This window comes from Talpa europaea (genome assembly GCF_964194135.1).
Source record: "Talpa europaea genome assembly, chromosome: 8".
Classification (NCBI taxonomy): domain Eukaryota; kingdom Metazoa; phylum Chordata; class Mammalia; order Eulipotyphla; family Talpidae; genus Talpa; species Talpa europaea.
The window spans coordinates 58,735,584-58,749,921 of NC_140075.1; the positions used below are offsets into that span (position 1 = coordinate 58,735,584).

The following is a 14,338-nucleotide window of genomic DNA, read 5'->3' on the forward strand; positions in this document are numbered from 1 at the left end:
ATGTCCATGTGGAATTCAAAAGATAAGAACTATTTCACAGAAAGAGAGAGTAGAATTGTGGTTGTCATGGACTACAGGGGAGGAAGAATGTGTCACATAAGTCAAAAGGTACAAATTTTCCGTTACAGGCTACCCTTGCCATCCAAAAGTGGAATGTTCCCATTCAGTATGATTGATAAATTATTGGGAGTCTGGAAGATTATTGGGAATCTGGGAGTATTCAAGTTTTTTTTCCATATAAATTAATGGTAACAGTGTTCAAAGAATGAAAAAAATAACTTGACAAATGGTAACAAATAGGAATATTCTGCTTTCTGATAGCTGGAGAAAACTGTAACAATATATTTGAAGAGCTCTTGTCTAATATACTGTGTTGTATCTATAGTTAATAATATGGCTCTTATTATAGTTAAGAATAACTGGTGAGAGGAGAGTACACACACACAAGTAAACCACCTGAAGTGAGGGACATGTTTACCTTGATTTTTCATAATCATTCCTCAATGTAAGCAATGTATATATATGTCAACACTTTGTACATGTATACATTTGTATTTGTCAATTGCATAATTGAAGAATAGTTGACAAATATAAACCCATATTATATATATATATATATATATAGCATATATATGTTACTCAATTATTCTTCAATGAGCTTAACTAATTCATTTCTATTAATATGAACTCATAGATAGTTAATAATTGGGTAATAATCTAGTACCAATTTATTTATCTTGTTACATAAATCTTTCTAATTGTGGCCATTAGGATCCCTTACATTTGTGTCCTGTGCCCCTTTGTTGTAGCCCCATCTTTGTGTATGTGTATGGGTGTTTGAGTGTGTGTGTGCAAATTTATTTTCTGGTACTATATGGTGCTCCAGCTTTGGCATTCCTGATGTGGCTTTATATTGTCAATTTGCTTATTTTGTCAGTTTGATAGGTGAATATTAGTATCACATTTATTGCTTAGATTTAAAATTCCTTAGTGACAATGGATGTTAAGCATCTTTCATATACTTTTTTTTTTGTTGTCTGCATTTCTTCTTTGGTGAGATACCTATTTAGATATTTTCTACTTTTAAAAATTTCATTGTTTTCTTAATATTGAGGTTTAAGAATTTTTTCCATATTTAGGAATGCAAGTCTTTTTCTCAGGTATATAATTTGCAAATATTTGTTCCCAATCAATGACTTATTATTAAGGGGTGATAGTAGTAGAAAGCAAAGGTGGGAGGGTATGCAGTAGACTGTGGTGTAGGATTATGGGTGGCTTGGATGTGGGTATATTGTGGGAGCATCCATCTGAAAAGATTTGATCCTGTACCTCTGAATCGTATGTAGTATTTTAAACCACTGTTACCTGATGACCAAAAAAAAAAAAAGATAAAAACACATGTGAACTTTGTAGTATTCATGAAGATTGTATTTCATGTTCAAAAGGCAAATAAAGGAAGATAAGATAAATAAAACCATGATACTATCCTGCTATATATCTATTAAGATATATATTATACTTTTTAAAAAATGAAACAAAAAAAGAAAACAGAGTTGGCAAAGATGTTGATAAATTGAAATCCTGCATATTGTTGGTAGGTATATAAAATGGTGCAGCTATTTTCCAAAGTAATAAGGGAGTGCCTCAAAAAGTTTAAGCATAGAATTATCACATTACTTGTCAATTTCATTCATAGATTTTTACTGAAAGGAATTGAAAATAGGTATTCAAACAAAAATTTATACGTGAATGTTCGTAGTAGCACTAGTCACAATAGCCAAAGATAAATACAATCCAAATGTGCATCACCTGATGAGTGGATAGACACGTGGCCTATTCATACAGAAGAATATTACTCCGCTATGAAAGATTGATGCACTTCAGTAGGTTGAATGCTCAAGGGACTCTGTTTCCTATTTGGGTGATGATATATCCTGTGACAGGGTAAGGTGATGATTGCACAATACAAAATATACAAAATATCATACAAAATATCATACAAAATATCATACAAAATATCACTAAATTGTATCCTTAAATGATGAAGTAATGTTGTATGCACTTTAGTTAAACAACATCAGGTAAAGTTGATACTAGAGAATAGTAAATGAGGAAATGATATTTTCATAAGATTTCAGTCACCCAGTGGTTCAACATGTGGCTTCATAGTCATATTTACCTTAGGTTTACCTTTCTCATTGCTTGATATTTGTTAAAATTATACTTTTGTGTGTACTAAAGTATAATGTAGATATTCACTTAAGGCTTAGTAATATTGAATTAATTGACCCAAATTTAAGTAACAAAAATGAAGTTTATTGAAATGGTGTGTTGAAGTAGAGTTCTTGAGATAAGAACGTGTAGTGATAGCTCTCCTGTGTGTGCCCGCTGCTTCTCTGAGCAACATTTCAGTCATTCAGTAATTTGATATGAATTAGTGGACAAAAAAAAGACAAATGGATCAAATCCTAGGAAACATAAATCCATGCTCCTTTTCTACCATTAAGTGCATACAAATCACAACCTCATTTCTTTATTGGAGGGAAGAATGGTACACTTCCACCTAACTATTTTGTTGGGAAGAATAGATGAGATCATATATGTAAAGACACTGGAAAAGTTATAAGCTAATTCCACCTGTGAACTCTTATTTGTGTTTTACAGTAATGATATAAAAGGAAGCAGTGCAGTGTAGGAATTAAAGCCTTGGACTTTAAGATCAGAAATTAATGGCACTTGAATATTGGCTGTGGGTGTAGTAGAGTGATTTTGACCAATATATTAAATTTCCATGTTAATTAATACCAGTATATCATGGATATTCCACTAGGAAGTTAAGTGGCCCTTACTAATGAACTTGCTAATAGCTATTCCCTTTTTACTGATATTGGTGTAAGTATACAATATAGACTTTAAAAGATTAGGAGATATTGATCTTGAAGATGTTTTACTGTCATATTTTATTACACATAGCTTCCTTTGCTTTCCATTTATTTTTTTTAAGATTTATTTATTTATGCATACCAGAGATGCTGTGGGTGAGAGGATTCACAGAGACAGAGTGGGGAGCAGAACAGGCGGATATGCTGAAATACACTGCTGAGGAGAACTGTGAGTGAGGCAGAAGTCTGCTGTGCCATGTGGGTCACCTCCCTGGCCGGGGATTGAACTCATGCTGCAGTGGCTGTGGATCGCTTCATAGTGCTGTGTCTTAACCCTTCATGCCACCAGGGAGGTCCCTCCATTTATTTTTTAAAGCAAACTTTTAATACTCTTTTTTGTTTTAATGACATGAGAATTAAAACAGAGCTCCCAAGGTGAATGGACTGGGGACTCAGGTCACTGAGTCATCAAGTAGTCACCAAAAGCTATGAATAAAGCTGGAACAGCTGTGAGAAAAACTAACCACGTAGATCACAAGGGAAATATTCCATAAAAAGTCTAGTAATGCTGAACATATTCATTTTTGCAGTGCATTTTTTTGGGGGGTCAGGTAAGTGGGGATGGTATAATTTTTAAAGAATAATCTGTTGAAAATATCAGATGTTTACTTTAAAGGTAATGTTTAGTGGCTGTGCCACTACTTTATAAAAATGTCTCCCTACCCTGTCACTACTCGATCTCATTCTATCTCACTCTACTTTTAAATTCAGGGAGCATTTTTTGAACCCCCACAGGTGCCAGTATCTCTCAATGAAATGAGATTTTTCTCTTCAAATTGCATTGCTCCACAAACTTAGATTGTGCCTGATATATACAGGAAACTTTCTTGATCCAGGTTATATTTTACGTTTACATTGTAAGTTTCATATATACGTTCTGTATGTCATATTTGTAGAATTGTGTTTTAGTTAAATTGAAAATTATATATTACATTTCATATGGACTCGTGAAATGCTCGTGAATGTGAATTTTCCCGGAACTGCTGTAGGTTCATATGGCTTCTAGAGTAGCTATTATGTTTTAATAATTGTATTGCCATCAGTTTTCTAACGGGGAAGCAAAGTATTTCTGAAGTATTCTTTTTGAGAGACCATTTCAGGAAAATCCATGCATTTATGTACGTATGCATGACTACAAGTATCTATCCCCTCACTTTCCCAACCACATAACAATTACCTGAACCAGTATTTAGAGTAAGAAACTGTCCTTGTTCGCAAGAAGCTATTAGACCTAACAGGACAGACACAGAAACTCATCACTTATAATTATTATGAAAAGTATTATGAACAACCTGCATATAATGTTGTAGCCAAAGAAGAATGACTTAATGGAGACTGGAGGAGAGTAGGAGTGATGCATGAGTAACTGGTGCAGGTACAATTTTTTGAGCAGAAATAATCAGCCAAATGAAGAAAAGGTCAGGGACACCTTTGGTGTAAAACAAAAGTATTCATCAACCTGAGAATTTCTGAAATAGTGTCCCAGCAGTTGATGAGTTTTCTGAGGTAGAGAGAAAGATGAGTGTCTGGGGCTTTGACTTGGACAAATTGCAGTAGCTTTAGGTATCAGGCAATTGTGAAAGCCAAAGAAGTTGCTGCAGAATTTTAAGCAGTGAGCAGCAAGAGAAGACTCTGGGCTCCTCCTGCCTTAATGTTGCAAATTCTTCCCCTTTATTTTTGTGATGCTTTTTGTAGCTTTTTTCCAACACTCCTTTTCCTTTACTTTCCTTGTCCCTGACTTTCTGTCTCTCCTTTTCCTGTTATCACTAACTTGTAGTATCAATCAACCAAGCAATAGATTTTTTATAAAGAAACTAACAGTTGGGCCTCCCCTGGTGGTGCAGCGGTTGAGCGCTGGGCTGTGAAGCTGCCTTTGCAGCGTTGGTTCTATCCCCGGCTGCCTGCAAGGGTCCCACATGACACAATAGACCTCTCCTACCACTCCCGTTGCTCCCCTCAGCAGCAGTGTGTTTCATCAGTCTGCCTGTTCTGTTCCCTGCTCTGGCTCTGGTGAATTCTCTCACCCTCCCGTGCTTCTGACTGTACCCAGTGCTGGTATAAATAAATAAATAAATCAGCCATAATCATCAAAACCGCATGGTATTGGAACAAGAACAGACATACAGACCAATGGAATCGAATAGAAAATCCAGAAATAAACCCACAGATTTATGGTCAACTAATCTTTGACAAAGGAGCAAAGACTATGCATTGGAGCAAAGAAAGTTTGTTCAATAAATGGTGCTGGGAAAACTGGGTCGCTACATGCAAAAGAATGAAGCTTGACCACCACCTCACACCATACACAAAAATCAACTCAAAATGGATTAAAGAACTAGACATAAGACCTGAAACCATAAAATATATAGAAGGAAATATAGGCGAAACACTACGTGATTTGCACATCAAAGACATCTTTACAGACACATCACCCAAAGCAGTGATAGTGAAGGCAAAGATAAACAGCTGGGACTATATCAAATTAAAGAGCTTTTGCACAGCAAAAGAGACAATAACAAAAACAAAGAGAAACCCCACCAACTGGGAGAACATTTTTGCACCCAACACTAATGATAAAGGACTGATCACAAAAATCTGCAAAGAGCTGATGAGTCTCAACAACAACAAAGAAAATAATCCAGTCAAAAAATGGGCAGAAGAGCTTAAAAGAAACTTCTCTGAAGAGGAAATGCAAATGGCCAACAGGCATATGAAAAAATGTTCAACATCACTTGTCATCAGGGAAATGCAAATCAAAACTACCATGAGATACCATCTTACACCAGTGAGAATGGCACATATTAAAAAAACTAGCAACAACAAATGTTGGCGAGGGTGTGGAGAAAAAGGAACTCTTCTGCACTGTTGGTGGGAGTGCAAACTGGTCCAACCACTGTGGAAAGCTGTGTGGAGATTTCTGGACCTACTAAACATAGAGCTTCCATATGACCCAGCAATTCCACTCCTAGGTATTTACCCAAAGGACACAGAAACATCAATTCCAAAGAACACCTGCACCCCTATGTTTATAGCAGCACTGTTTACAATAGCTAAGCTTTGGAAACAACCCAAATGCCCAAAAATAGATGACTGGATCAAGAAGATGTGGTACATATATACCATGGAATATTACTCAGCATTCAAAAAAGATAAACACATGCAATTTGCTGCAACATGGATGACGCTGGAAGGGATCATGCTCAGCGAAATAAGCCAAAAAGAAAAAGAAAAATACCGGATGGTCTCACTCATAGCAGGAATCTAGAAAACATAAATAAGGGACCAGGAAAATGAATAACTATAAGAAAGTGAAAATCAAAATCAACAAAAAACTATGAACCAGAGACACTTTTAGGGGGGCGGGGGCGGGAGGGGAGGGATTGGGGTCAGAATGGGGGGCTGCAATTGTATGGGGAATATAACAATAAAATTTATAAAAAAAAAAAATAAAAAAAAAAAATAAAATCACTAAAAAAAAAAAAAAAAAAAAAGATACTCAAAATATTTGTACCAAAGTAGTCTTGGAAGGTTTTTAAATAAATGCCATTTTAAGTCCAACAAAAAAAAAAAAAAAAAAAAAAAAAAGAAAAGAAAAGGAAATTTGCAAATCCATAAACTGAATAATCCAATTAAAATCCAAAATCAGCATCCTTTTTTATCCTTTTTTTAATGAACAGGGTTCAGTTATATATTCTTATTCAAAACCTATCTTTCAAAAATTTAGTATATTTGGGAAATCTTAAGTTTGCCTCCAAGTTGTCCTCTTACGCTATTTTGAAGTTGTTTTTTTTTCCCCTAAATGGAAAAAAGTAAATATATTTTGGCGTTTCCAAACAAAAGTCACATTGACAAGTTTCCCTTGTGTACTCACATCTGCTGCAGGTATGCTAAAAAAAAAAATAAATAAAAATAAATAAATAAATAAATAAATAAATAAATCTTTAAAAAAAAAAAAAAAACTAACAGTTGACTACTTTCAAATATGATTATTTTTATCTTGGGAATGAACCTTTTCCAAAGCATATTTTCTGTGTTAGCCTCGTGTGATTTCAGGTAAGTAACCAGCTGTTCACATAGTTGTGAAACTTCAGTGCACTTTAAAATGTTCAGTTGAATCGTGTCATTACAACCCTCTAGTTCAAAGAAAAGTGCATCTTGATTGTCTTATTTTGTATTTTTTAAATTTTTTTAAATATATTTTCTTTTGTGTTTTTTTAAAGATTTATTTATCTATCTATTTATTTATCTATCTATCTATCTATCTATCTATTTATTTATTTATTTATTTATTTATTTATTTATTTATTTATTTATTTATTTATTTATTTATACAAGCACTGGGTACAGTCAGAAGCGCGGGAGGGTGAGAGAATTCACCAGAGCCAGAGCCAGAGCGGGGAGCAGAGCAGGCAGAAGGACCGAAGTACACTGCTGAGGGGAGCAGCGGGCAGCAGGAGAGGTCTGCGCGCCATGTGGGACCCTCCTCCTGTGGCCGGGGAGCAGCCGGGTATTGAACCGGCGCTGCAGAGGCCGCGGGCAGCTTCGCAACCCAGCGCTCAACCTCTGCGCCACCGGGAAGGCCCTTATTTTGTATTTAAAAATGCATTTTTAAATCAAAAGTAATACATGATTGTTTTACACCTTTATAGAAATCAAAAATATAGAAGGATGTGAAAGCCAGAGGTGATCCATTGGTCATACTTGTGTGCATGATTGAAGCTTTAAGATAGAAACTTGACTACGGGAAAGTGCTGCTGTTCCACTTTGAAAATCATTCTCTGTTATTTACCTGGTGATTGTTCCATTCTCCTTTGTTAGCTCATGTTCTGTTTTTCTTATTGTTGGGTGCAAAATTCTCCTTCTGTATCTCTATGTCAGCATTTCCTAGCATCATCACAGCAGTGTTTCCTTTTAGTTGACATTACTGCTGTATGTCCATGGATTTCCTGATGCCCTTTCCTGCCTGCTTGGCTGCCCTCTCAGATCTTCTTGGCTGTTGTGGATCATTGCTAATAACATGCTGTTTTGCTTCTGAGACCATGCAAGTTTGTGTCCAGAGGAGACCATATGGAGTGACATGGGAAAGACTGATGATATAATAGAGATGTAATGTGGACCCTGCTAATCTTGGGAATGGTAGTACAACTGTGGAATCCATGAAATTCGTTGAGATATGGAACAATCATCAGTAATTTGGTTTTGATATTTTGATATCAAGTAGTTTAAAATTATGATATATAAAAAAAGTTAATATATTGAACTCTAAAACTGACAGTTAACCATCTTTGTACTTACTAGGAATAATTTCATATGATTCAAATTAATGCATATAGTACAGAGATAAACTATTGAATGATATGGATTAAAGGTTGACATCATTCTAATTTTTAATACAGATATATTTTCAAAATAATTTCCTATATATTTCTTCTTATTAACTTTTCTCATTCTCAATTTGCATTTTTTAAATTGAAAAGCATTGGTTTATGACTGTGTCCACCATGGACATAAATACACTGATTCTTTTTTCTTGATATATGTGGTTGAATGCCTTTGCTGGTTGGATGAATATTTCTCTATCATGGACATTAATATTATTTGTAGTTTTTTAAAATAACATTGGTCTAATAAGTAACTCATACCTTAATTTTTGACTTATCACTGTTATTACTCTAAATGAATTGTCTTCACTATTAGTAAGTTCAGAGAAGTTTTAAACTTTTGTATTTATTCAATATTTGCAATATATATTCTTGGATAGTTGTATCAGTTTTCACAGTCAGTATCAGGAAGAAAGTATTCATTTCCTCACAGCCTCAGCAATGACACATCGGTTTTTAAATTTAAAATTTGATAGTATAATACAGCCCCCCGATACTATTTATATTTGATTTCTAGTGACAGTTTCATTTTCATATAATTATTAAGAGATTTCTTCCTTTGTCAGTAGTCTTCATATATTTTGCTCATTTTATAATTTATATGTCCTACGTTTACCTTTTGAAGAAACTAATTTTATATTAAAAAAATCAGCACTTTATAGTTTGGCTTTACTTTTCTTGATAGTACTTATACCTCCAAATAGATATTCACATGCGTTTTTATACACTATCTTTATAATATGTGTATAATTTGATATGATTTTGATTATAATATTTTAGACAATCATTTCCTCCCTGTTTGTGTGTGTGTGTGTGTGTGTGTGTGTAGAAGACCTGGGTTATAGGCCAGAGGTGGGAGGGACTGGAGGGTGAGAGGATTCAGCAGCAACAGATTAGGGAACAGAACACGTAGATTTTTATTGAAATACACTGCTAAGGGACATTGTGGCAAGACAGGAGAGGTCTGCTGCCACTGTGGGTTAGCTCTCTGGCCCAGGATGGAACTTAAGCAATCACCCTGAGATCACCGAGTCTTAACCATTAGGCCACCTCCCTGATAATTTTTTAACTAGGGTCATGATTACAGTGGATTTTCCATCTTAATGTTTGCTTTTTATATTTCAATATTCATTTGAATTACTGATTTATTAATAAGTGGCAGAGATCTGAATTTTCCAAGTTTTACCAGTTGCATCAGCACCATTGCTTGAATAAGTCACCCTGTCTACACTGATGTGAAATATGTCTTCCGTAGTCTCCTGAGAGGTACCACTAAGTCAACTCTAGATCTTTCATTCCATTTTTTACATTGGAACTTTTGTTCCTGAAAGCAGAAATATGATCCACTCTCTGCTTGAATGCCCCATACACTCTATTGCTTTTAGGATGAAGGCAGTGTTCTCATTGTGAGCACACGAGTCCATCCTGTCTGGCCTATTATTCTTGGCTGATCTCAATTATTTATCTTCTTTCCCACTGGCTTCCTTTCTCAGGATTTTTGCACATGGCATGTCCAAGTCTGGGCTACTCCACTTTCTGTTCAGTAATATCTCTACTTAATTGGCAGTGTGTGAACAAGCACCTCTGTGTGAGTCACCTGTTCCAATAATACTCTCTCTTTACCTTTACATCAAAACTGTAACTTGTATCTTTATTTAAAACTATTTGAAGTCTAATACCTCATTAACCTATAAACTCCCTCAAGTCAAAATTACTCAATTGCCTGAGAAATTGACATACTGCCTGTCACATAGGAGATGCACATTAGGAATATTGGTTATGCTCACTGTGAATATTAGTTGAATGGAGATATGAATGGGTAACATTTTCAAAACAACTTAGTGAAGATGTATGTCTCCTTTATTTGTGATTCAATATTAATGAATTATTCAATGTTCATTATATATTAATGTTTGATAAAAAATATTGTTCTTTTCTTTTTGTTGTTTTAGGCATCATAAGAAAACTAATGTAAGAAGCAAATTACTCTGAAGTGTCTCAATTTGTATTGCTTGGACTTTCTGCCTCTAGGCCAGTACAGCATTTCCTCCTTTTCTTCTCTACAGTGTTTTATGTTACATTATTTCTCGGAAACTTCTTTGTGGTTCTTGCTGTGATATTTGATCCTCGTTTACATTCCCCCATGTACTTCTTTTTAGCTAATCTGTCATTTATTGACTTCTGTCTTTCTTCTGCAACTGTTCCCAAGATGATTTCTAACCTGTCCTCAGGACAGAAGACCATATCCTTCCCAGGGTGTATCATGCAGATATTTGTCCTTCATCTCATGGGTGCATCTGAAATGGCACTGCTCATCACCATGGCCTTTGACCGATATGTGGCCATATGTAAGCCCCTCCACTACCTGACTATCATGAACCCAAGAATATGCATATTGCTTGTAGCTTTTGCTTGGGTTGTAGGCCTCATTCACTCTGTGGTCCAGCTAGCCTTTGTGGTTCATTTGACTTTCTGTGGTCCTAATGAGATAGATAACTTTTACTGTGACCTTCCTTGGTTTATCAAACTTTCTTGCATGGATACATACAAAATGGAATTTATGGTGACTGCCAACAGTGGGTTCATTTCCATAGGGACATTCTCCTTATTGATTATTTCCTATATATACATCCTGGTCACTGTATGGAAAAGCTCTCCTTCTGGTTTGTCTAAGGCCCTCTCTACGTTGTCAGCTCATGTCACTGTGGTGGTTTTATTCTTTGGGCCATGCTTGTTTATATACATATGGCCATTTCCCCCAGTGCCAGGGGATAAGTTTCTTTCTGTTTTGGATTATTTGATTACACCCGTTCTGAATCCTGCCATTTACACATTGAGAAACAAAGATATGAAGACCTCAATGAGGAGACTGAGTAGTCCCTTACTGAATTTGAGGAGCTCTTCTAAATAGCTCATGTTAGCACAAATGGTATCTTCTAAAAGTACTATGTCAATGAGAAGTTTGAAACATTGTACTCTCCTGAGACATTTTATTGTCTTTAATTAATGAGGTGAAATTGTCTTGGTGAAATCATTCCATTTTATTTACTTATAACTTGACTATAGTATTAATTACTGTGTAGAATCTATTTTATATAGTCTTTATATATTCAAATTATGAAAACACACTGTGACCTATATCTTGTAATCCATAGAATAAACATTTTTGAAAATGAAATGCAGACCACCTTCTGTATATAGTCAGATTTTCTCTTCTTTCTTGATAATTTCCTATTTAATCGTACAGAAACTATCTCCTGTGAAGAGAATGATTGCTTCTAGTATTTTTGGCTAGGCAATGCAGGATTATTTTTTATATTAATTGGGTTTGCTGTTGCTCCTTTTCCTCTGTTACTGATGCTAGTAAAAATACTGAGTTACATGAATATAATTTTTGAAAGAAAAAGTAATTTGTAGATAAAATTTGTATTTTAATCAAATATGTAGAAATGTATACTGAAGAATGAAGCAGTTATGCATTTGTCAGAGTTTGAAATATATTTATTTTTTGTTTTCCCACCTTTTTATTATGCTAGTGACAAGTGGACTGAAAATTTTTTAAAGTTTAAGAGATTATGTCTTATTTCTCTCATCATTTCCTCAAATATTATATATAAATGTGTACTGACAGTGACATATGAATTAAGAAAAAATATTCAGTCAGAGAGATGAAAACAAGACTGGGATGTAAGAAAATGTTAAAGAGAGGAAGCTTGGATGTTATATTGCTTGATAATGGCCAAATGCGGTACTGACCAACCAACTCTATTTCTCATTAAGTCTGAGTTTTAAGTCAAGCCTCAGAAGAGACCAACACATGCAAAACAAAATTTGTAAAATGTTTTGTTGTTGATATTGCATTCCTATACTGAGATGGAATTTACTTCTTTACATATTTTATATGTTTTTCTTTTTGAGTCAGAATTATACAGAAGAAATTATCTCCTGTGGTGTCTTCTCCTTTCATGACTGCAGCTTTATTGTTTATTGTTAGGTGTTAAATCCTCCCTTTGACCCCAAACATCCTAAATTTTAAATAATGCCTACCAAAATTCTCCATCATCAAACTATAATAGGAGTTCTTTGTTTTTTGTTTTTAACTGAGAAAACCTTGAATATCAATTTAACTACTGTTAAATTCTGTTCATGTCAAAATCTTTACAAAGCAGATTTATTGTTTGTGTATAGGAAGGCTACTGACTTTTGCGTGTTGATTTTGTATCCTGCCACTTTACTGAACTGATTGATGAGTTGAATTAGTTTTTCTGTGGAGTTTTTGGGGTTCTATATGTATATTATCATATCATCTGCAAATAGTGATAGCTTGACTTCTTCTTTTCCTATTTGGATTCCTTGGATGTCTTTCTCTTGTCTTATTGCTCTGGCTAGGACTTCCAGTATTATATTGAAAAGCAGTGGTGAGAGTGGACATCCTTGTCTTGTTCCAGATCTTAATGGAATTGCTTTCAGCTTTTCACCATTGAGAATGATACTGGCTGTTGGCTTGTCATAGATGGCCTTTATGATGTTGAGGTATGTTCCTTGTATCCCAAGAATTTCAAGGGCTTTTATCATGAATGGGTGTTGCACTTTGTCGAAAGCTTTCTCAGCATCTATTGATATTATCATATGGTTTTTATATTTCTTTTTGTTGATGTGTTGGATAACGTTGATTGATTTTCGGATGTTAAACCATCCTTGTGTCCCTGGAATGAATCCTACTTGGTCGTGGTGAATTATCTTATGGATACATTGTTGGATTCTGATAGCTAAAATTTTATTGAGGATTTTTGCATCAGTGTTCATTAGGGAGATTGGCCTGTAGTTTTCCTTTTTTGTGTTGTCCTTGTTCGGTTTTGGTATTAGTGTAATGTTGGCTTCATAGAACGTGTTTGGTATTGTCCCTTCCGTCTCAATTTTTTGGAAGAGTTTGTGACGGATAGGCACTAATTCATCTCTGAATGTTTGGTAGAATTCATTTGTAAATCCATCAGGTCCTGGGCTTTTGTTTTTGGGGAGGTTTTTGATTACCATTTCAATTTTGAAGAAGAAGAAATCAAAAAAACCATCCCTTTTTTTATTGAAACAAAAAAAATATCAAATATTTGGGAATAAATCTAACAAAAGAGGTAAAGGACCTATACAAAGAAAACTATAAAACACTGTTAAAAGAAATAGAAGAAGACACAAAGAAATGGAAAGACATCCCCTGCTCATGGATTGGAAGAATAAACATTATTAAAATGGCCATCCTTCCAAAAGCAATATACAGATTCAATGCTATTCCAATCAAAATTTCAATGTCATTCTTCAAAGAAATAGAACAATTATTGATGAAATTCATATGGAATCACAAAAAACCCCGAATAGCCAAAGCTCTCCTGAAAAAAAAAGAAGGTAATGGAGGCATCACACTCCCAGACTTCAAACTATACTACAAAGCCATAATCATCAAAACTGCATTGTATTGGAACAAGAACAGACATACAGACCAATGGAATCGAATAGAAAATCCAGAAATAAACCCACAGATTTATGGTCAACTAATATTTGACAAAGGAGCAAAGACTATGCATTGGAGCAAAGAAAGTTTGTTCAATAAATGGTGCTGGGAAAACTGGGTCGCTACATGCAAAAGAATGAAGCTTGACCACTACCTCACACCATACACAAAAATCAACTCAAAATGGATTAAAGAACTAGACATAAGACCTGAAACCATAAAATATATAGAAGGAAATATAGGCGAAACACTACGTGATTTGCACATCAAAGTTATCTTTACAGACACATCACCCAAAGCAGTGATAGTGAAGGCAAAGATAAACAGCTGGGACTACATCAAATTAAAGAGCTGCTGCACAGCAAAAGAGACAATAACAAAAACAAAGAGAAACCCCACCAACTGGGAGAACATTTTTGCACCCAACACTAATGATAAAGGACTGATCACAAAAATCTGCAAAGAGCTGATGAGACTCAACAACAACAAAGAAAATAATCCAGTCAAAAAAT

General features: G+C 34.8%; 1 protein-coding gene across 1 annotated transcript; it reads left to right on the top strand.

Annotated features, from left to right (window-relative positions):
* Positions 1-11,234, top strand: LOC311175294 (olfactory receptor 4F6-like; the record flags this gene model as incomplete). The annotated part of the gene is made up of 2 exons (XM_084240191.1): positions 1-166; positions 10,303-11,234. The coding sequence occupies 2 exons, from the start codon at positions 1-3 to the stop codon at positions 11,232-11,234; spliced, it is 1,098 nt and encodes a 365-aa protein (XP_084096317.1).
* Between the last annotated feature and the right edge of the window lie 3,104 nt (positions 11,235-14,338).